This window comes from Macrotis lagotis, chromosome 1 (assembly GCF_037893015.1).
Source record: "Macrotis lagotis isolate mMagLag1 chromosome 1, bilby.v1.9.chrom.fasta, whole genome shotgun sequence".
Classification (NCBI taxonomy): Eukaryota; Metazoa; Chordata; class Mammalia; order Peramelemorphia; family Peramelidae; genus Macrotis; species Macrotis lagotis.
Genome location: NC_133658.1, coordinates 257,077,461 through 257,101,960, shown reverse-complemented (window position 1 = coordinate 257,101,960; position 24,500 = coordinate 257,077,461). Strand labels below are relative to the sequence as shown.

Below are 24,500 nucleotides of genomic sequence, written 5' to 3'. Positions count from 1 at the left end.
GAAGCCTCTTGTCTTGTAGCTGTGGGATAGAGAAAAGGATGCTTCAGTTTTCGGGGGGGGGGGTGAATGCTGTCTACACTAGAGAACAATTCCACTTTCCCTAGCTCAGGAAGCAAGGTGAACCGCTGAACGCATTGCAAGTCTTGATGTTCCAGTTTCTTTAGTCTTCCTCCTGACTCGCAGGCCTTCAAGGATAACAAATGGATTGTGCAACATCTTCATGTGCCTCAAGTCACTGTTGCTACTGCTGGTTCTTGCTGCTGGAAAGGGAGGAGGGAGGAGGAGAGCAGAGGGCGTACACTCGTTGAACTTCACTTCGGGTTTCAGCTTCCCTTCCTTCCCCTCCTGCTGTCTCGGGTGGAGCCCCAGGGTCATAGGGGGGAGGAAAAAAGGAGGGGAACTGGAAACTGGGTCTCAGCAATCTGCACATCTGAGCCAGCGTTCTAGACCTGAATGAACTCCGTCACCTCGCCGGGTGCCCTTCCCGCCCCTAGGTACTCCTCCCACCTGTGACTCCAAAGCACGCCAACTCCGGCCCATCTCGCAGCGCCCCGCCCTCTCATTGGCCATCCTGGGGAGTCCGGCCGGCTTGCCCCAACTCCATAAATACCAGTTCATCCTTTCCTAGCCATGGGAGTTCTCTGCCTGGGGCCAGCTGCAGCATCCCTCACCCCCACTACCTAGGCGGCAGGTCTTGACTCCAGTTCCATAAGTAGATATTTGTAGTCCCCAGGGTGCAGAGCCCGCTCTAACCAGAGCTGTCCGCGGGCACCACAGCCCCGCGCTGGTGGCTCTTTCTGCCTCTGAACTCCGGAGCGGCTGCATTACAGTCTCCGCTCCAGCCCTGAGCATCTTTCTCTCAATCCCTCCAACTTCCTTGGCTACTCCTCGTCCTCTCCTCTTCGCTTAACTTCTCGTCCCCAGTTTCGGACTTTTCTCCTCAATCCTCCAAACCTCTCTGGATCCTCATCCCAGCTCCTCTGACACTTTTAGCTTCTCCCCGCCTCGCCGCACCCCCCCCCCCCATCTCCGCACCTATATAAACCCACTCTACTCTCCGTCGCACCTGCCCTCATCCTTGGAAGCCATGAGTTCCCCCATCAGGAAAACCCCGTATGTCGCTGCCTTTTTGAAGCAAATTGGCGAGTTCAGGCAGCCTCCTCCACCTGTTGCGTCCTCGGCGTGCGCCCCCCAGCCTCCCGAGGTGCCGCCCATCTGCCCGCTGATGGTACCCAGCGAGGTGCAGACCGCATCTGCACTGCCAGGTCCGACCAGCTGGCCCCTCTTGGGCAGCCTGCTGGAAATCCTCTGGAAGGGGGGCCTGAAGAAACAGCACGATACACTGGTAAGTGCTCCCTCCCTCCTGGCATTCCTCCCTACCTGTCCAAAGAGATACTCTCTCAAGAATGGCAGCGCCCAGGACCCTCGCCAGCTTCCAGGCTGGCTGTGCGCCCTGCTCCTCCGGTAGCAGAGAGACTGACAGACTCAGAGACAGAGCCAGATAGCGACAGGGTCACGCAGAGAGACAGCGAGAAGAGAACAGATGTCCTTTGGGATCCTAGCTGGCTGAGGCCATGGGAAGAGCGCTCCTGATCTTGTCTCCCACCCCCACCCCCACCCGCACACTCAGAACTTCAAATCTTTCTTTCAGGCAGAGTACCATAAGAAGTTTGGCAAGATTTTCCGCATGAAGGTGGGCTCCTTCGACTCCGTCCACCTGGGCTCCCCGTGTCTGATGGAAGCACTCTACCGAAAGGAAAGCATGTATCCCCAGAGACTGGAAATCAAGCCCTGGAAAGCCTATCGCGACTATCGCAAGGAGGGCTATGGGCTGCTAATTCTGTAAGTCAAGGATTCCAATGCGAGTAGATTGCCCCTTGCGGGTGGGACAGAACAAGGGCCATTCCTTGAAGTTAGGGCTTTATTGAGGAAGTCCAGGAATGGTCAGATTGGAATATGGGAGCCCTTAGTAAAACAAAGCAAAACCCTAGATGCGAAGTTGAATCTCTGCCTAGGCCTCATTTTCTTTTTTTGTAAAATGAAAAGTTTAGATGATCAAGTCCTTTGAAACACTAAAATCCTATGTTCCAAAGTCATAAACATTTCCAGACCTGGAATAAATACCCTATCTGGAAGAAACTATGAGAAACCAAGGGGGTTCTTGATCCTTTTTTATTTAGGGAGAGGACAAGATAGGAAATTTGTATTAGCTGCAGAATCAGTGAGACTTTCACTGGATTAGCTGGAGATCCTAACCTAAACTCCAAATCATAGGTAGAAAGATATTGGGGGGGGGGGGAGCTACAGAGACACTTTTGGAAACACCTACAAATTCTTGATAAAGGGGAGAGAAGAAGGGATTAGCAGGAAAGAAACTCTGGGCTGGACTTAGATGTAGCCAGACCTACCTCACAGTGGGCTACAAAGAAATAGTTGCTGGGATTAAGTTTGCGGAGTCTGTTTTAGGAGATCCGGGAATATTTTGCCTCAAAACCAAGTCTCACAATTCTGTCCAATATACCTTTCCTGCTTTGACTTAATGACGATTGACTTAAAATGAGGCGAAAACATCATCTCTGAATCAGACTTCCTTGACTTCTCACCCAAGCACATTTTTAGACCATGAGTGAATGAATGTCCTTCCATCCTCCTAAGCAAACTGGTCCCAAGGGGAAATAACAACCACCATAAGACATCATTTATATTGCTCTTTAAAGTTTCTAAAGCACTATTACCTATATTATCTCATTTGAGCCCCACAACAACCATATAAGGTGGTACTACATTTATTATTATCTCTATTTTACAAAAGGAGAAACTGAGGCTAAGGCAAGATTAATGATTTACATGTAATCACATTACTAGTAAGAATCTAGTCAGGATTTGTATCTGGGTCTTCCTGACTCTTAAGTCTCGAACTTTATTCACTAAGCCATGCTGCCTAAATTGTTTATATAACTTAGGCTTTTGTCTGAATTAACACAAGTAATTTGCTTTAACTTTGTTTCATTTGAGTAGTGTAAGTGATGAATTTTTAGATTTAGAAATGCCCCTTCTTTTGTTTTAAATAACATTCTCTTTTCATCCTCAGGGAAGGGAAAGATTGGCAGAGAATAAGGAGTGCCTTTCAAAAAAAGCTAATGAAGCCCACAGAAATTATGAAGCTGGATGAGAAAATCAATGAGGTACTTGTTATTGAGGCTTTCCTTTCCTGTGCTCCTGGAAATAATGAGAAATTTATGAAAATAAAAATATGATCCATAAGACATGCTTTAGAAATGAGACCAATTTTTGGTAAGTCAGGAAAGTCTTCTTTCCTTTTCCCCAAACATCTTTTAAAAATATCCACATAGAGCAGCTAGGTGGTACAGCAGTTAAAGCATTGTCCCCAGATTCTGGAGAACCTGAGTTCAAATCCTCAGAACTTAATAATTACCTAACTGTCACTTAACCCTTTTGCCTTCCAAAAACAAAAAATAAAGTCCAAGTAATTTATGCAGAAATAATTTTTTACCTCAAAATTTCCAAGGAATTCTATCAATTTACCACTTTGTATAGAATAGATTCAGATAATGCTAGGAGGCTTCAAAATAAACAACCTAGAATATGTCATCTTCCCAGAGAGATGGTGCTAAAAGTTGATAGGTTTATATCATTTTGTTTAGATCCTATGCAAGTTAAGAAATACTCAATAATAAATATCTGAACATAACTGAAGTAAATGTGTCTTTGAACAGAATAGCTTTTCCTTAAGGTGTTATATATCAGTTCTTGGATGAAAAGTGGAGGGAGTTAGAGCAAGCATTTGTGTGTGTGTGTGTGTGTGTGTAATATGTATGTGTGTATGTATGTGGCACCTACTATGTGCCAAGCACTTTTTACAAATACAATCTCTTCACAACAATTCTGGCTTTTCTCAAACAACATTTTACAGTTAGGGAAACTAAGGAAGTGACTTACCCAGGATCACAGCTAGTTTGAGGCTGGATTTAAACTCAGACTTTCCTAACTCCAGGTCCAGCACTCTAAGTCATCAACTACCTATCTCCAGCATAAAGAGTCAGGAAGACATGAGTTCAAGTCTTGCCTCCGACACATACTGGTTGTGTGATCCTGGACAAGTCACCCAATCTTCTAATGACAAATGCAACCCTTTTATGCTATCAATTGCAGAAAAAATACTATTGATAGACAACTTACTCAGAGTTCCCCATAACAATGATGTCAAGGGTCCCATCCTAAAGAAAAATATTAACAACAAAGGTTTGAGAATTGATAATACCCCGCCAAGGTACTGTTCCTAACAATTTTCCCAGGAAAATCCTTAATTATCAGATTTAAATCCTGAAGTGATTTCTCTGGACTTGTCTGGCTAATTGACACACTAGTATATTAGGAAGTGCCAACCACATAAAGCTGTTATATATTTCCAAGGAAAGCACTTGAGTATTGTTAAATTATAGTGCTTGCAAGTTTAACAAAGGTGCTCTTTATGCCATCCAGCACTCCTGTGAATTTAGTACTCTGGTGAGGATATTTTCTTTGATTTGATCAATCACTTTTAAAAATCCTTGACCCAGAGCTGGAAAGGATCTCAGAATCTTGGCCACTTCTCTCACTTTGGGCAACTACAATAAGTGAGGCAAAAGACAAAGCACTGGACTTGAAATTAGGAATACTCATCTTCCTGAGTTCAAAACCAGCCTCAGACACTTACTGCGTGTGACCCTAGGCAAGTAATTTAATCCTGTTTGCCTCAGTTTCCTCATCTGTAAAATGAGTTGGAGAAGGATACTAGATATCCCGAATGGGGTCACAGAGAGTCAGATATGATTCAACAATAACAAACCCCTCACTTTACCGAGGTGGAATCTGAGGCTTATGTTGATCAACTAGCTTGCCCAAAGTTGTACAGTCAGTAGCAGCATTACTTGAACTAATTGAATTATCATTCAGATCTCTTGCCTGACTCCCAGCTTGGGGCTTCTTCCATTAAATCAAATCTATAAAAAGTTCTTTTCCAAATAAGGAAGTGACAAACCTCAGTGTAATCACAATATCACACTTAGAATGCTTAGTCAACTAACTTTTTGGATGATCATCCCATAACAGTCTAATTCCCATTGAGATTAGAGTCAATGTTTATCTTTTCTTAAATTGCAAGCATCATTTTTAGATCAAAAGCTGAAACTTGATCTATGGGTATTTGCAGGAAATATTTGGAAGTCCCAGATGATAAGAATTGTTTGGGGGACAGGGCATTCTCTTGTGGAAATATATAATTAGTTTACTTTGAGGGGAAAAAAAGAAACCTCATAAGTACCAAATGCCACAAGTGCTGAAGTAATCCTATGATATCATAAATCATTTGTTCTTTATTTGTGTATTTTACTTCTTAGGTCTTGGTGGACTTTATGAAAAGAATAGATGATCTCTGTAATGAAAATGGACAAATCGAAGACTTATATGGGGAACTGAACAAATGGTCATTTGAAAGTAAGCTTTTAAAAATGTGTTTTCATATGAGTTTAAAGAACTAAGATCCATTGATATTATTGCTAATCACAATACTTAAGTTTAAGATTTATAAGACATTTTATGTCCATTTGAAATACTCTAACTCTTCATCTGTTTTTATTTTCTCCATTTAGCAGATAGGAAAGTTAAATGATTTGCTCAAAGTCCCACAACTAGTGAATGTCAGAGATGGGATTTTATCTCAGATCTTTCTGCTTCCAAGTTCAGCATTCATTCCACTGTCCCATTCTGCAATATACATAGAACTCTTTTTGATTGAAAGGCAATCAACAAATGTTACTTCATTATATATGATAAGATAAAAAAGAAAAATATTTTTCCTATTTTAGAGGGGGAGAAAACTGAGATTCTGTTAAAGTACCTTACCCAATATCTAAAGGTTAATGTTAGAACTAGCTGAGTTTCAAACTTAGAATTATCACTAATCTAAGTTCTTAGCCCATTACTCTTCCCATTAAAGAAACCAATTTCTCAGCTTTTCCATGTTCATACTATATTGTCCTCTAAGAACATCAAGAAAATTGGAGAAGTTGGAAAGTCGAGGGGTTTAAACCCTGTCAGTTTATTGGAAATGCCCATCTGTACTGGCATAAAATCAAACCTAAAATGATGATATATATAAATATCTGGCTTCTGCCACTCACAGAGTTACATTGCTTTTCAGTATTGAGATAGGACCATCAATAAAGTAATGTGAGATAGTGGAGAGAAGGATGGTCTTCAAGTCAGAAGACCTGAATTCAAGTCTTGATTTCAACACTATCCATCTCTTTAACTCTAGGTAAATCACTTAATTTCCCCACTCACTCAGTTTCTTCATTTGCTGAATAAATAAAACTTGCCTTACCTCCCTCACAGAGTTATTATGAAAAACAAATGCTTTGTAAGGCTAAAAATGACATATAAATACAAATTATTACTATTTTGTTTTGTATGTGGATCAGGTTTACTGTTGTTATGGATAGAATGGCACACCATAAAACAAAAAGTGTGTTTCCTATTGCTATACTTTGAAAGAATGCCCTTTTCCTAACTATAACTATCTCATGGTACACTAAATGAGGGAGCAGTATATTAATATTAATATTCCCTTTCATTAATGAGGAATCTCTAGTGCCAATCAATTTTTGAGTTGAGGGTAGGTGAAGTGATGGGACAAAATCTTCATGTTAGCTGAGACCCTAGAGATTAGATTGTCCTGCTCCTGCTATTACATGAATATCCTAGCCAATGAGGATGCTGATGATAACTAATATTTAGAGAGACTAGTTGTGTGTCATTATGTATTATGTTCCTTTGTAGACATATGCTTTAAACCAGAGGTCCTTTGTTTATTTTTTTAATATAACAGTTTAGTGAAATAGATGTACTCTAAAGAATATTTTTAAATGGAAAAAATAAAAAGATAGGATTACAGAGGAAATTGGTTACATTGAAATAAATTTATCAAAATATTAATTTAAAAAGTTACAAATGCTAGGTTAAGAATCTCAACCTTAGGGGCAGCACAGTGGATAGAGCACCGGTCCTGGAGTCAGGAGTACCTGAGTTCAAATCCGACCTCAGACACTTAATAATTACCTAGCTATGTGACCTTAGGCAAGCCATTTAACGCCATTGCCTTGCAAAATATAAGAATCTCAACCTTAAATAACATAGATTCAGGGAAATTATAAAGCACATAGAGCTTTGCCCCTGGAGTCAAGAAGATCTGAGTTCCAATGCAGCTTCTAACATTTACTAGCTCTGTGATCCTAAACAAGTCATTTAACCCTGGGCAAGTCTGCTTCAATTTCCTCATCTATAAAATAGGAATAATAATAGCGCCTATCTCTAAAAGCTATTGTAGATAGCAAATGTGTTAATATTTGTAATACCCTTTGAAAATCTTAAAGTGATATAAAATGGTAGATTTATAATTAATTTTAATTGAGCAAATATTTATTAAACTTCTACTCTTTAAAGGTCCCTGTAATAGACTCTTAACTAGAAAGCTGAATAAGATTCAATCCTTTGCCCCCAAGAATGTTGCAATTTAGTAAGAGAACTAAAACAGAAATACAATAGTTTAAACTCAAATTCAGTTTTGAGCATGAAGTGCCTAACAGAGGTACCAAATGCTCTGCAAAATCCAATGAGGGAAACATTCCTTCCAGCTAGGAAAGGATGAATGAAAGTTTTCAAGGGGTAGAAGCTGAAGGAAGAGAACTCTGAACTGCTAAAAAAATTTTCCCCTTAAGTTCTTGATTCTTGACTCCTCTGGGGAGCCATTCCTTTGTTTCCCAAGGCAAAAGAGAGATGTGACTTCTCCTGCATCCCATTGTTTTAGTGTTCAAGATTATAAAGCCCACTAATGTGTAGAACTCACTTTGACTGGATAGACAGGAGGATCAAAAAATGTCTATACCATGAGAGATGAATTATTGAAATCAGATAGATTCTACCTTATAGTGTTTTTACCATCTTAAATGTCATCCTTAGTAAATGATTAAAATGCTAAACTTAATCTTATTCCATTAAGGAGTTTCTAGGCAAGTAAGAGCCCTTGAAAGAGGAGCTGATTTCTCACCAGAGAGGTGATGTGAGTCCTTCAGTTGTAGAGATCCTACCACCTCCCTCAGTTTGTTTTCCTTTTTATTCATCAGACTGTGAAAGACCATCCAATTTTTGGCTTCTTTGTTTGCTCTTGGAAGAACCAATGCTTCTACAGAAGACAGAATTGAACCTTTAATAGTCAGATAAACACAGACTCCAGGGTTGTTGCTATTGTGTAATAGCCATGCTTATTTTAAATAACAGGTATTTGCCTAGTGTTGTATGAAAAGAGATTTGGATTGCTGCAGGACAATGCCAGTGATGATGCTTTGAACTTCATTACATCCATCAAAACAGTAAGAACTGTGGTTTTCCTGGGTAGTGCTAAATTGCTATATTAAATCATATATCACTTGTTTTAAATGAGAAGCATCAAAATAAATCTATTGAATCTATTTTATCCTGTTTAGAGTCCCCTGGACACCTTCAGATATATGATATAATAGAAAGGATTCTGAATTTGGAGTCAGAGGACCTAGATTCAATTCCTGTCTCTGCCACTTTCCTCCTGGGCAATTTTAGCAAGGTCATTTAATCTCCTTGGGCTCAATTTTCTCATCTGGCTATTCTCTGATGTTAGAGGAAAGTCTGAGAACAAAAACACAAGACCAATGCCACCAACTTCAGAACTTTGAGGAATTAATTTCAGCTTGTTCTATCAATCATGATGGAAACGGTTTGCTTCTAGTTATAACTGATCTAAAGTAAAGATTCATATGTAGCTTCATCTAAGAAGGATTCAAGTTTTAACATACTTTTACAAAATTCAGTTAAGTAGTTTTTAAATTCTGGCAGCAAAAGGTGGCACAAAGAGAGCCAAACTCAAGAAGTCAGGGAAACCTGGAATCAAGTCCCACATCCTTGTTGAGATTCTCTGGTCTTGAACCAGATTAAAATGTAACTGGGAAACGTATAACAAAATAAATCAGAATACAATACAGCATAGATGAGGTTAATTTGAGGTTTTCTAAGGCAAAAAGGAATCCACTTCTATTTGAACTTGACTCCACTGCTCTAGGGCTAGGCCATTCTCTGAGAAGGTGATGACCTGAATTGGTAGAGAGAATTTCCTCATTAAAAATTACTTATACACAGATAACCATCTCTACCACCTCATCCTATGATCATACACCCTCTGAGATCCATTCTACTCTTGAGAGTCTAAGTTTTCAGTCATAATTTCCTGGTTCTCTTTGGAACGACAAGGAGCAGAAATATGTTTGATTTCTCACAGATGATGAGCACTTTTGGAAGGATGATGGTCACCCCAGTGGAGCTTCACAAAACCCTGAACACCAAGGTCTGGCAGATGCATACTCAGGCCTGGGACAACATCTTTAAATCAGGTAAGAAGAACTGACTTGATCCTCTCTGTGATAGACTCAACTTGAGCACCTAGCTCTGTTGAATGTTTCCTTTCCTCCCCTGACTCATTCTGCCTTCCTCTTGAGATTTGAGAACATCACAGCAGAAGAACAATATATAGAAATGATGATAAATAAATATAGCTCAATGTAGAATCCTTCAGATCAGAGAGTAGGGTTTCACCTTTTATTCTCCAGCCCAGATTCCCTGTTCATAAAAATAGCTGTTTCTGGGTTAGTAATAAGGGGAATGTATATTCAGATCATACCTTATTGTTACAAGGCTCTTCAAAGAGAGGAGACATCATTACACAGGGGGAAAAGACAAGTATACTAGGTTTGGAGCAAAGACCTTAAGTTCAAATCCTGTCTCTGATGCTCTAGAGATCTTAGGAAAGTCACTGTCCCTCAGTTTGTTAATAATAAATAAATATTCATTTATTATCCTATTTAGTGAATTTAGACTGAGTAACTTCTATTGTCCTTTTCTGCACTAAATCTGTGATCCTATGAGTAAGAGGACCAGAGTTCAAACCCCTAATTATCTGCATGATTTAAGCAAATCCAAGCCTCAGTTTTCTTATTTGTAAAACAAGAAGATTGAATTGAGTGATTCCAAAAGACTCTTTTAACCTTATTTATAACAAATTTGTGAGATAGATACAACAGGGCTTATCTTAATACTTAGAAAAATTTCCCTAAGACTTCAGTGTGGACATTCCCACCACTGACAAAAAAAATACAAACTCTTGATGCTCATTAGATGTTCCTCATGAAATATTATGTCTGAAGAATAAAAATACATTACAGTGGAGAATATTGGATTTGGACTCAGGGCACCTGAGATCAAAGCCTGCTTTTGTTACTTATTATTTGGCCTCTCAGCCTCATTTTCTTCATCATCAAAATGGAAAGTTTGGATTTAATGGCCTCTGAATTCTGTGATTCTGTGACCTTCTGATGATATGCTCTGTGTGCTTCCTTAGTCTGGGCTTCATATGATAGACAAGTCCAAGTCTAATCAAGTCCAGGTCTTTCCAGTATGGGAAATCTTCCAAGTGTTTCTACTCTTTTGGCATAACCTTCAAGAGGTTAATAAGGGAGAATCAGTGAAGGACTTTAAAAGATGAATGCAAAGATTATTATAACCATTTTAGATTAGACCTGTAATTTCACTGGTATAGTGAACTCTTTGGTCCCAATGCAGTTAAACATCTCCACAACTTACTGAGAGTTTTGAAAGTTTTGAAAGCTTTGAAAGATTTGCTCAGGGTCACACACAGCCCCAGTGTGTCAAAAGGAAGACTTGAACCCACGTCTTCTTGGCTTCAAGACCAGCTTTATATCTACTTCATCAATTGTTGTAGTAGAGTACCAGATTTGGAGTCAAAAAGACCTAATTACCTCAAATATAAATTAGATTAGGAAATTCTATTTCAATCTACTTCTATAATAGCACATAACATTCAGTTGAATTATTCTTTACTCCTATTTTGTTAATTACTTTGCCTAAAAGGCAAAGGTGTAAGAAAAAAGAAGTCTAAAACTTCTTGTATCCTCAGTGTGTACTAGAAACCTCTCTTCTCCAGTCAGGACTGGTAACTTGCTTTTACTGTCATTTCAAATGAGCATAGGTTTCCCATGTTGTCCAATCTCCTGCAACATGTCAGCATTGTTGCAATAACTTTGTCTGAGGAGACAAAAACCTGGACTCAAACACCACCTCTTCTACTTTCTATCTGTGGATCCCTGAATATGTCATTTTAATCCTCCTGGACTCCATTTTCTTCAACTTTATAAGAAACTTATTAAATTAGATGGTCTCTGTAGAACTTCAAGATCTATGAGCCTATAAATGCAAGGCAAGAAAATCAACTCCAGTCACATACATATTATATGTCAGCTTTGCCTTCCCTAATATTTACTCACAAGAGTCTCTGAAACTGGGGGTGACGGAAAGACAGGAAGAAGGAAAATGAACCTCTGGCCATGCCTGCTCAGTACTACATGGTCCAAGATACTGACTATAGGTGTTAGGCTATTTGGGGTGGGGGCAAAAGTTCCAAACCCCCACTTTGGTCATGAGCTGATCCTTTCTGCTCCTCTTAGGGATCTACAAAGGAATTTTGTACCACTGATTCATAGAAATAAAAATGAAACCCATAAAAATATAACTAATAGAATGTAAATAAGCTTTGAAAAAGAACTTTCTTCTGGGTCCAAGACCCAGTGGCACAGTATATAGAATGCTGGACTTGGAATCAGAAAAACTCATCTTCCTGAATTCAAATCTGGCCTCAGTCACTTACTAACTGTGTGACCCTAGGCAAGTCACTCTCTCAGTTTCCTCATCTGTAAAATGAGTTGGAGAAGGAAATAGCATACCACTCCAGTATCTCTGCCAAGAAAACCCTAAATGGGGTTTCAAAGAATCAGACATGACTGAAATGACTGAACAACAACAACAAAAATGTGTTTGGAGGATCTAGTAATAGGGCCATGCATACAGCTGGCACTTCATAGATCCAATTCTGAAAAAAAAAAAGAAGGAATTGAAGGAATTTGAGAAATTGTCCCATTTAATATATATTTTACGGAAGAGGACATTGAATAAACTTGGTATGTTGGCACAAATCAAAATTGAAGATATCAGATGACTTACTCATGGGATATAGTACTTCCTCTGATCAAACATAAACTCCTTGAGGGAAACAATTATTTATGTTTTCCTTTGGATCCCCAGTGCTTAACATAGCACATAGAGCATATTTAATATCCTAAATGCTTTCTGATTGATTGATAATAGTGTATCCACTTAAATATTTATTGAATTGAATTGAAAGATCTTATCATTCTCCATTGTCTTACTTGTTATTCTTCTTTTATATTAACTTCTACTGCAGAGAAAATCTTGGATTAGGATTTATATATGATAGATCTTCGCCTGCCCTAATTTTAACTGTCTAACCTCAATTCTTTCCCATTTCTCTCCTCTTCCAACAGTCAAATCATGCATCAACAATCGATTGGAAAAACACTCGGAGAATCCCAGTGAGGATTTTCTTTGTGATATTTATCACCAGAATCAGCTTTCTAAAAAGGAACTGTGTGCAGTTGTTACAGAACTTCAGCTAGGGGCCACAGAGACGGTAAGGCCCTTCTCATCTCTTCTACATGTGGACTAAATAGCCATGTGGATGCTCCAGTCAGACCAGTTTTTTTTATTTTATTTTGTTTTGTTTTGTTCGGCATGAATTCTATAGCACAGGGACTCTTAACCTTTTTTGGGTCTTAGATCAGTTTAGCAGCCTGGACTAGCTAGCCTATGGATACTTTCTTAGAGTAGTGATCTTAATGCATCAAACAAAAAAATGGGTTTACAAAAGAAATCAACTGTATAAAATAATAATAAAAACATTTATATAGTGCCTACTACATACCAGGTACTGTGGGGAAGCTAGATGGAGCAATGGGTAGATCACTGACCCTGGAATCAGAAGGACCCGAGTTCAAAGTTGGTCTCAGACATTTTCTAGCTGTGTGACCTTGAGCAAGTCACTTATCCCTGATTGCCTTGCATCCAGGGCCATTTCCTGTCATCCTAATCCATATCTGGTCATTGGGCCCAGATGGCTCCAGAGGAGAAAGTGATACTGATGACTTTGCACAGTTCCCCCTCACTCACATCTAATTCACTTGCTTGCCATGCTATCACCTCCCTGTTGATATGGTCTCCTTCGAGAACGAAGGACAAGCATCATCATCATCATCATCATCATCATCATCATCATCATCATTATCATCACTGGGCACTGTGCTATGCACTTAACAAATATTTCATTTTATTTTCATAACAACTCTAATAGGGAGGTGCTATTATTATCTCCATTTTATATTTGGAGAAACTTAGGGAACAGAGATTAAGTGATATATAAGGTCACATAGCTAGGAAGTGTCTGATGCCATTTTTTAATTCCGTATTACCTAATGACAAGTGGAACCAACGCTATCTACTGCACTACAACTGTCTACAATGTAATACAACCAAAAACATATTAAAAATTCATAGATGCTAAGAACCACTAGTGTAAATAAAAATTGATTCCTTTACAGATCATAAATTTCATATTTTATTGAAAATAAAGGATATTTTAAGTACTGGACTCTTGTCCAACATCTAGAACTACGCATATCCTTCTAACTGATCTCCTTTCTAACTCAGTTCTCTCCCTACTTTAATCCATCCTCCATTCATCTGCCAAAGTGAATCTTTGTCAAAATTTTATAATCATGTCACTCCTCTTCTATATAACCCCACCACACACAATAAACTCCAGAGGCTTCCCATTACATCCAAGATAAGTGTGTGTGTGTGTGCATATATGTATATATTAATATATAAATATTTAAACTTATATTTATTATTCTAATAAATATATAAATATAAAAGCCTCTGGCATTCATAACATGGCTTCTTCTTAATTTCTTAGACATGTTACACTTTACTCTCTTCCACTTGTTATTCTCTAATCCAGCAATACTGGCCTCTTTGTATACCTCATACTCTTGCACTGAATGTCCACCATCCCTGAAATTTTCTCCCTCCTCACTCCAGCCTCCTATTCCCTGACTTCTTTTAGTACTCAGCTAAAATCCCATCCTTCTTCAGGAAGCCTTTCTGGGTCCCCCCAATTGTTAGTGCTCTCCCCCTCACTTTTAGACTGTTTTTCATCTACTTTGTAGATATCCTACTTGTGCCTAATTATTTATATTTTTTCTCTTCCGATAGAAGATGAACTCCTTGAGGGCAGGAGTCATAGTTTTGCCTTCCTTTGTATTTCCACTTCATAGCACAATGCTTAACACAAAATGAACCCTTAATAAATGCTTTTGGTTGTCTGAGGTCTAACCTTACATCATGAAAGGAATGGAAACCAAAGAATGAAATCTTTTAGACAGAGCAATGTAGTTTCTACAAAGCGATATGGGTGTTGCAATCTGAATTAGTAGAGTAGTGCTTAGTAGGAAGTATATAAAAGTTAACTATCAACATTATTATTATCTTTATTTAAATGAGTACCCCCACTGATGAAATCACAGATTCTTGAAATATTGAAGATGCACTTGAAGTGCTCCATAAACATGAAAAATTATTGTCATTGTTATTACTGGAGAGTGGTCCTAGTCTAAGGGTCAGAAAATCTTAGATTCCAGTCCTAACTTTGACACATACCATCTGTGTTTTTAGGCAATTTGATTTCTAAATGTGCTACATAACTCTCTAAGGCTTTAAATTATGAAAGAGATGCTGACCTACCTGAGAGGGAGTTTCCTTATACAGGAATTCCCTAAAGCAATGAAATCATAGGTTTAGACCATAGCCCCTGTTGTTGTTGCTGCTGTTGTTGTTGTTATTATTATTATTATAGAACCCCTCCTCAATTCAACATTGCTTCCTCTTCCTCAGTTCTAGGCAAACCACAAGGAGATCTCTTTCATTCTTCCTCTGTCTGTTGTATTTTGTGCTTCTTTGCACAGAGACAAAGTGAAGGTGCTTGGTAGAACTGTACTTCTCAATGAAACTAAGCTGTTATTATAGATTCTTTTGCTTCAGATGAACTGAAATGAGGTATCCCATTGGGTTACTTTCATAGTAGAGGACTTATCCTTGGACACTATTGCTGTCCTTCACACCGTATTGACTTTGAAAACTGTTACCAGGTTGAGGGGCAGTTCCACTTAGTTGTCAACTTTGGATTCAGGAATACTGGGTTCCTAGATTAAGAAAAACATTGCTCTTCCTTCTTTTTCATTATTCATGGGGCTCATCCTCAGGCCCAGGAAGCTTAGAATGTGGGAGGTTTCCTAGGACAGGTCCAAACAGAAAAGTGTAGCTTGTTTTGGGTGCTTTTGGTGAAGTCTACAGTTATCTGTTTTTTGGAAACACTGGGAGTACTTGTGGTGAAGGACTTATTGATATGGTTAGATGTTTCTTTTTTTGTCCTGGCTATTCTAAAAGACCCATTCAGTAAAAATGAGAAATTTTAAAGCATATCTAATGTCGTGGCTATGCCTTCTTCCTGTTTTGCAAATTGGGCTATTACAATAATGCCTTCCACCAAAGTTTATTTGCAGCTGTAACCACCAGAATCTTGGGACTTGAAACAACCTGCCATCAAAGCCTTCTCTTCCAAAAATAATAAATCTAATTTGCTTTGAGCCCTCTTCCAATGTTCTATTTGGTCTAGGCATCACATATGTATTTTCAGAGAACTGTACATGGTATTTGGCAAGAGAATATTCATGTTTGTAGAGAGGTCACTGGCCATTTCCAGGGGAAATATTGTGCAATTTAACTACTGCAGCCCTACACCACACACCATTCACCAAAACTGGTCATCATAACATAGCATGTGTTTTTGCAAAGGGCTGGACAGTCTCTCTGGGCCAATTTTTCCCCTTTTTTGTCTAGTTTCCTTTGGAAAAGAAATAAGTGATGCCATTTTTAAAATGAAACAAGCTTTCATTAAAAACAAATGGAAGTCAGAATTTCATATTTTGGTAGAAGCCATGGTTAGGGGCACCATCTTTGTTTATTTGGGAATTAACTTTCAAAGGGATTAAAAAAAGATTTGAATTTTTTAGTAATTAACATATAAATAACAAAAAAATTTTCTCATGACTACTCTTTGAGGTAGGCAGGCAGATAATAAAACTATCCCGATTTTACAGAGGAGGAAACTAAAGATAAAAGAGATGAAGTGGTTTACCTAAAGTTGAGTTTTTACAGGTACAATGAATCCATTAAATTATAAACTTCTTGATGATAAAAGTTATGTTATTTTATATATACACAATAGGTACTTAATAAATGCTTGTTGCATGGATTTGCATTGAATTTTAAGTATAACATAATCCTTTTTTAAAAAATTGAATTGTTCAGATCAATGATTTTAATGGCAATAAGAAAATAACATATCAGTATAGTTCAGCAATTATTTTATAATTTATAGTGGTAGAGAAACGTCTGAGATATTCTAATTGGCCTAAATTGAACCCATAGTTTTCTGACTTCAGTGTTAGCTTTTTGTCTATCATACTTTGTCATTGTTGCTGAGTATTTTTCAGTCATGTCTAACTCTTCATGACTCTATTTGGTGGGGGGTTTTGGTAGAGCTATTGGAACAGTTTTCCATTTCCTTCTTCAGCTCATTTTACAGATGTGGAACCTGAAGCAAGCAGGAAAATTACTTGCTCAGGTTTATACAGCTAAGAAATATCTGAGGCCCAATTTGAACACAGGCAGATGAGTATTTCTGACTCTGAGGCCAATACTCTGTCTTCTGTGCCACCTATATCACTCTATACTCAAACCCTTGTTTTAAAGCTTTATTAGCAAACCATCTTTGTCATACTTTCCAATCATCTCCACTCCCTACTGAATTTTAGAAGAGCTGTTTTAGCTGTAAATAGGAAGAATGTGAAAAAAATCACAATTTAGGATTTAGGTATATCTCAATTTATACAACAGATGCTTTTCCTCAAAGATATATGAATTGATAAATATTTTAAATATATGAAAGAAGCTAAGAAAACACACCCTTATTTTCTTTAAAACTGAACATTTCTATAATGTGATTTGCAATGGAAAGAGAAAAATTTTCCATTACATCCAGAGGATTGTAACAGCAGGTAGCTTTTGGGCAAGAAAATGCTCATAAATGCTGATACTCATTGTATAACTGAATAGAGGAGAGAGTACAGGATTTAGAATCTGTGGCCATGATGTTTAAATCTTATTCCTGCTATTAACTACCTATTTAGTCTTGGGGAAATCCCTGTTCTCTCTTGTTCAGTTTCCCCATTATGTACAATGAGGTACCTTCTAGTCCTAAACCTATGATGCTAAGATATTAATGGTTACTAGCAATTACATAGCACATTAAGGTTTGTGAACCACTTTATCAAGTTAGCTTTGGAGGCAGAATTACAACTCAGGTCTTTTTTGATGTCAAGTCCTGTGTTCAATTCACTGCATCACCTATCTGCCTAGTAGTCTATTGGGTGCCTATTTACATTTCAGACAGCCAACAGCTTGCTGTGGGTTCTGTATAACTTGTCTCGAAATCCCCGGGTGCAAAAGAAGCTTCTTGCGGAAATAGAGAGAGTTTTGCCTAATCAACGGACACCCACTGCAGACGACTTAAAGAATCTGCCTTATTTAAAAGCCTGTCTGAAAGAATCAATGAGGTAAAATACACATGCCCACTGCCAGAAACATCATCTTAATCATTTAAGTTGTGGGTGGAAATTCCTTTTTGCCTTATTGGCTCATGACTAAATACTTCACTTCCCTCTCTTGTCCTTTGACCTTTCTTCCCTCTCCTGCTCCTCCTATACCCAGAGCATCCCAGATGGATTGGAAAGTGAAAGATAGTTTATGAAAACAAAATTTAAGGGGACTTTGAGGCATTGTGAGAATTGGACTAAATCCTATGACCCTCTGAATCACATCTTGTGCTGCAGTTTTTGTAAAAGCCTGTACAAGTCTCATGTCTCCTATCCCTCATCTCTAAATTCAAAATAATAACAATAATAATAATAATAATATTCACATGAATTCTAGTATCATTGATTAATAAAATTAGGAGTACTTTTTTAGACCCTGGGGAAATGAAGCCATTGGCCTAACTTAACAAGTTGATGGCAGCACCTGGATTAGAACCTAAGTTCCTTGACTCTCAAGTCAATTATCTTTTCAGTACCCCACACTGTCTGATTTATTTGATCATAATCTAATTCCTATTAATAATTTATAAATAATTTAGTCACTGCCCAACTTTAACAACCTGTACTTGTTTTTTTAGGTTAACACCATCTGTGCCATTTACAACTAGGACTCTTGACCAAGAAACAGTTCTTGGAGACTATGCATTACCCAAGGGGGTGAGTAAAACTTGTGACTTTTGTTATTTGCACTGATTTGAAAAATATTCTTAAACAGAGGTAGACAGAGCTACTGACAACTGCCTTCCAGGAGAGGACCAATTCAGATGACAGGGGAAATTGTCATGTTGAAGGTTAAAATTATTATTTAGAAGGGATACCTATTAATGGTTAAATATACACTGTTGATGAGAGGAAGTATAATATAGAAGAAAGGACACTGAATTTAGAATCAAAGTGGGTCTGGTGGTATTCTAGTTATGAAACTTACTATCTATATGACCCGGGACAAGTTTTATCTCTCTGACTCCTACATTTGTAAAATAAAAAATAAAAAAAAATCAGAGGGGAGTGAAAGTGTTTATACTCAAAGAGTTGTTATAAGAAAACACTTGGAAAAAAATAAATTTTGTATTATCAGTAGCTAGAAGTAGTAGTTGGAGTTAGTAGTAGTAGTAGTAGTAGTAGTAGTAGTAGTAGTAGTAGTAGTAGTAGTTGACATTAGTAGCTAGTAGTAGTACCAGTAGTACCAGTAGTAGAAGTAATAGTAGTAGTAATAGTATCAGAAGTAGCAGTAGTATTTTTACCACTTCTGTATCTTCCTTTTGATTAAAAAAAAAAAAAACGTTGTATGTAATTTTAGACAGTTTTAATGTTAAATACTCAGTTCTTGGGATCTAATGAAGAAAATTTTGAAGACTGGAGTCAGTACAGACCAGAACGTTGGCTTCAGGAAAAGAAGAAAATCCATCCTTTTGCTCACCTTCCATTTGGCATCGGGAAGAGGATGTGCATTGGGCGTCGCTTAGCTGAACTCCAGCTCCATTTGGCTCTTTGCTGGGTAAAATTTATTTCTTGAACTCTCTTTCCTGGTCAAGCATTTCTATCACCACGAGCCTTGACTATTTTTGCAAGGAAGGAAAGGCAATGGATAATTCTGTTTTTCTGTCATTGTATTTCCAGATTGTACGAAAATATGACATTGTAGCCTTAGACAACGAGCCAGTGGAAATGTTGCATCTGGGCATCCTGGTCCCCAGTCGGGAACTTCCCATAGCTTTCTTGGCACGATGAGGTGTTTCAGGTGGGTGACCCTCATGTTCTTTTCCATGTAATGATGAGAGGATTTTTAAAAAAACTTTTACATAATGATAATTCCCATTTAAATACAGCTGTTTGGGCGGCTAGTTGGTGCAATGGATAGAGCACCCACCCTGGAGTCAGGAGTACCTGAGTTTAAATCCGGCCTCAAGATACTTAATAATTACCTAGCTGTGTGGCCTTGGGCAAGCCACTTAACCCCATTGCCTTGCAAAAACCTAAAAAAATAAATGAATAAATAAATAAATACAGCACTTTCTTCATCACCACCTTATGAAGAGTAGTTAATGTAATTGCCACAACTTTATAAGAAGAGAAAATTGGATAATTGGATCTAAGATTGGAGGAAAGAAGGAGAATGATTTGTACAGGGTCACAAAACTATTAAATGTCAAAGCCAGGACAAGAAACCAGGTGAACTAACTTGAAACTCAGAATTCTTTCCATTTTTACTAACAAAATGGTTGTATTAAATATTATTAAATATTAAATATATTCCCTCTAAGAAATACAGGCTTTATTTAATGGGAAAAGTTCTTGGTTTCAGGAAAATCTGAGTTCAAGTCCTGTCTTAAATATTACTATTTAAGTAAGTTAACTAAGTGACCCTGGACAAGTCACTATACATCTCTGAGCTTCTGTTTCCTTATCTATAAAAGGATGAGGTTGAATTCAATGATTTCCAAGATCCTATTCAGTTTTTAATCTATGTTCCTATGTTGTCATTTTAGTTTCAGTGATTCTCAGTTTCTTGAACTAAAAAATTAGAGTAGCAATACTTATATGACCTCCCTCAGAAAGTTGTTTCAAGAAAAAATGTACTATAGAAAAATGAATTAATGAATTATTCCATCTCCATTATTCTATTCTACTATTTCTTCAGTACTTCTCCCTACTCCTTCTGTATCTTGATTGTCACTACCTTTTTTTTTAGGTACGTATGTTCCTCCCTAGTTGTCCAGAATTTCATGTTTTCTCCCACTCCTAGGACAAATCTAGAAACTATTTCACATTCTCAGGTAGTAGAACATCTAGTTCAACTGGCTCATTGGACAGATAAAAGAACTGAAGACAAAAAGGGAAAGTGACTTGGACAAGATGACATAGAAAGTTCCTGATAGAGTCAAGACCAGAATCCAGAAATTTTCTGGCTCTCAGTCTAGTCCTTTTTCTATTGCATCTATTTGTCTCTTTACTGAGGTAACCTTGTTGACTATCAATTAGGAGAAAATAGTCAGATTAGCAAATTTTGGAAATTGCACTGAACCTGAAGTCAGAAAATCTAGATTCAAGATTCAGCTCTTCCTCTTACCAGTTTTCTGATGATGGGAAGTCACTGCTAATCTCTGAACCTCAGTGTCCTCTTCTGTAAAATAAGAATAGCAATGCTATTGACCTCATAGGTGATTATAAGGAAAACAATTTTAGTTTTCCATATAAATCTGAGCTAGTTCCCTTCATCCATAAAGTGGGCATAATTACACATATGCTACCCACCTTGGAGAGTTGCAAGAAAAATCATTCGTAAACCTTAGAGCAGTATAAATGATGGTTATTATAGAAATATAAATTATTGTTATTATCTATTAATTCAACATGGAATTATAGAAAAATTCACGAAACTCTTGCTTCACTCTTCTCTCCAATATCAACACACACACACAAACACACACACACACACACACACACACACATTCACACACATTTCTTATCTCTTCTGTTCCCTGATGCGATTTGTCCCATTCTAAGAAGACTTTCTTAATCAATGAAGAAATGTGGTTAGAACTTATCTCAGGAATGATAGGAGCAAAGCAATTTGTACCCTTTTTATTGGGAGAGGGAAGGGTAAAAAAAGGAAGGAGAGTGTGCTATCATGAACTGTACCCTCAGAAAAAATCAGTAGCAGCTTTTGATGATCTATAAACAGGCATATATAAAGTTCAGGAAGAAGAATAACTACTAGCTTATGTTATAGTCCCTTAATTTAAATATTTTTTTCTTTTCTCCGTAATTACAGCCTAATTATTCTTCAGATTCTCTACCAAGTACAAAGAACAGCATTTTTTTTGTTTATGCTCAAGACTTCTGTTCAAGCTACTAAGAACAGCATTTTTTTTTGTTTATGCTCAAGATTTCTGTTCAAGCTACTGGATGACTAATGGAAAAGCTACTTCTCAAAAGCAGAAGATGGCATCCACAGCCCATTTCAACCCTATAATGAGTGGATATTCTTTTCTCCCATATAGTCTATTTAATACCTCTAGTTTATGTGTAAATGATAGTGTTTATTTTTACTGTAACCAACTCAGGAAACTGTATTGAATGCTGAAAAATAAGGGATTTTATCTTTATGTCAGGTCAGTAGTAACTAAAAGCAGTTATTACTGTCTTAAGGCGACCTAACTTGAATCAGCTTTGATCTTAACTTGGTAATTAACAAACCTTTCTATCTAATACCAGAGATACCCTGGAAAGGAAAGATGAGGGATCCTGAGAAAGCCGGATAGAAAATGGCAGCTATGTTTGTCCTTATCTTAGGGAATCTTGAGCTTCAGATGGGTGAATCTGGGGCATCTCCTTGCACTGAAAACAATATTTTTTTTATTCTGAGAATACTGTATTTATGTAACTCACAGATGAAGACCAAATGTTATCTGGGTCAGAACTATTAGTAAATCCATAAACTAAAGCTCAGTTTACATTTCTATTATAATTATATAATGCTTCAATATTTCAAGGAATCATGATTTCATTTGTGTGGGAAATTCACCACTGATTACCACCTCTCTATCCTTTAGGAGACAGTATGCATGAGATGCTGGGGGTGGGTAAAAAAAATCTTATTCAGAGTTCAGCATTTTGAGGAGAAGGCTTTTGGAATTTAGCTAGATTTATCCTTGAATGATGGAAACAGCTTAAAGACAATTATTGAATAACATAAATAGTATCAAGAGGTTGTTAACTAAAGGGTCAGCACCCATGAGATTTTTGGCTAAGCCTACGTCCCTACTGACAAGTTTAAGAATACTTAGAAATTTTAAAATTGTTTCATATATTTTTAACTAATACAAAGATTATTTTTAAACAGATAATTCACTTTAAAAACAAATGCAAAAATCATTAATTTGTTGATTGTTCTAATAGTTTGTAACCATTATACCCTAGACAAAAATACATTTTTAAATGTAAAAGCCTAGTCATTTTGTTATATTTATTCATCTAAAATAGTCACTTTTTCCTTTGAGGTTTTTTTAATTATTATGATATTAGTGAATTTGGATTTGTCAGATTGGAGTGAGAACTTAAATGCCTGTTTCAGCCCAACAAAGATTTAATTCAGGAATTCAGGAAAATAATTTACTTTACTTCGATTTTTCCATTTATAAAATAGTACTTTTTAGTATGTCCTATATGCCTAAACAATAGTTCTCAAATTTTTTGTTTATGTATCTTTCACTTTGTGAAATACTAATGCATTAAGAACCAAAAGATTAATGCATTTTCTCATAACTGTAAATGTATGTTCTGTATATTTTTCTGTACCTTTAGCAAAAACTTATGCCATCCCATAACATCCCTTTGAGAACCACTGTACTGAGTTTATTTAGGGAGCATACAGATAATACAAAGTAACCCAGTTATGCTTATGTTTATATATATGCATATATATACTTATATATACTATTTGTGTATGCTCCTGAACAGTTTGTCTTCTTAAAATATTGATGTATATTTGATAAAGTTTACATTGTTAGGAAATGGCACACTCTGAACTGTCAGAAATGCAATATTTTCACATCCATAAACTTGTGCATGCTATAAATGTAGTTCTGTGTTTTCTCCACAATGACAACATATTATTTTCATAATTATAATTATACTTGTACTATCCCAAAATGCTTTGTATATCATCTTTGACATCTCAGGAAACACTGTAATAAAAATGGAATTTTAAAACACTTGAGACATAGCCATTCTCTCTTTACATTGGACACAGACACAATGCAAGAAGAGCTTTTTTTCTTTAATAGCACTGAAATTTTTGTTAGTATTTTATAGTCAATAAATGTGGGATCCACTTTAAGAAAGTTTGGCATATGAAAAAATAAAGTCTGATAAAATAGAGGGTTATAAGATAATTAAATATACATCATTAGTACATAAAAAGAACTACTACAGGAATTTTATATCCAGTTCTCTTTGTTTACTTAAAATATTTTTCTTCAAAAAATCTACTTTCTATATAACATTTCAAAAACATGTATCTTGGATAAAAAGAATCAGCTACATTTCCATAGGAATAATAATGACATTTATAAAGCACTTTAAGATTTGTATTTTAATATTGCACTTTATTAATTATTTTATTTTAACTTTTCAAGCAACCATCCAAGATAAATGCTCTCATTATGCCAGTTTTAAAGATGAGGAAAAAACGTAGGTAATTTGTCTAAGATCATAGAACTAGTAAGTGACTGAACCAGAATATAAATCTAGGTCTTCCTGACTCCAGGATAGCCCTCTACCTTTACTCCATGTTGCCTCTCACCAGGAAAGCTTAAAGGCATCCCTAGTAATACCCTATGAAAACATCTGTCCTTATTCACCTTACCAAATCCCCTATCACTTTCCAGAAACTGAATTATTAACAACAATAGAAGCAGTATCAATAATGGCTTCTTTCTAAGTTTCAAGTTATTAACATTTTTTAGTAGTAGAGAGGCAATTTTTCATAATGGAGGTAGAGTCAAAGAGACCTGGGTTCAAGCCCTACTTCTGACACATTCTGGCTAAGTGACTCTGCATAGGATTCTATCTTAGTGCCCTCAGCAACTTTCTAACAGTATAAATTTCAGAACAGGTGCCAATCTGAATTAGTAAAGGTAGCTTCTCCCTAGGAGCTCCGTTCAGTCTAGTGAAATACATCATCTTTTTTTTCACTATGATTTAGAAATG

The 24,500-nt window shown here is 37.0% G+C and overlaps 1 protein-coding gene across 2 annotated transcripts; it reads left to right on the top strand.

Moving 5' to 3' along the window:
• Positions 1-679: 679 nt before the first annotated feature.
• CYP24A1 (cytochrome P450 family 24 subfamily A member 1) lies at positions 680-23,483 on the top strand. 2 transcript variants are annotated; one of them, XM_074210285.1, is made up of 12 exons: positions 680-1,345; positions 1,652-1,842; positions 3,092-3,185; positions 5,400-5,496; positions 8,338-8,429; positions 9,368-9,479; positions 12,501-12,646; positions 17,581-17,747; positions 18,365-18,443; positions 19,087-19,284; positions 19,407-19,527; positions 21,562-23,483. In XM_074210285.1, the coding sequence occupies exons 1-11, from the start codon at positions 1,088-1,090 to the stop codon at positions 19,515-19,517; spliced, it is 1,545 nt and encodes a 514-aa protein (XP_074066386.1). In that variant the 5' UTR covers positions 680-1,087; the 3' UTR covers positions 19,518-19,527; positions 21,562-23,483. The 2 variants fall into 2 exon arrangements, with proteins under 2 accessions (XP_074066386.1, XP_074066385.1); XM_074210284.1 differs by having other exon boundaries at positions 19,407-23,483.
• Positions 23,484-24,500: the final 1,017 nt, after the last annotated feature.

Coding starts and splice junctions, on each gene's coding strand:
- CYP24A1 (XM_074210285.1), top strand. CDS start 1,088: ATGAGTTCCCCCATCAGGAAAACCCCGTATGTCGCTGCCTTTTTGAAG. Junction 8,430..9,367: donor TCATTACATCCATCAAAACA/GTAAGAACTGTG, acceptor GATTTCTCACAG/ATGATGAGCACTTTTGGAAG. Junction 9,480..12,500: donor GGACAACATCTTTAAATCAG/GTAAGAAGAACT, acceptor CTCTTCCAACAG/TCAAATCATGCATCAACAAT.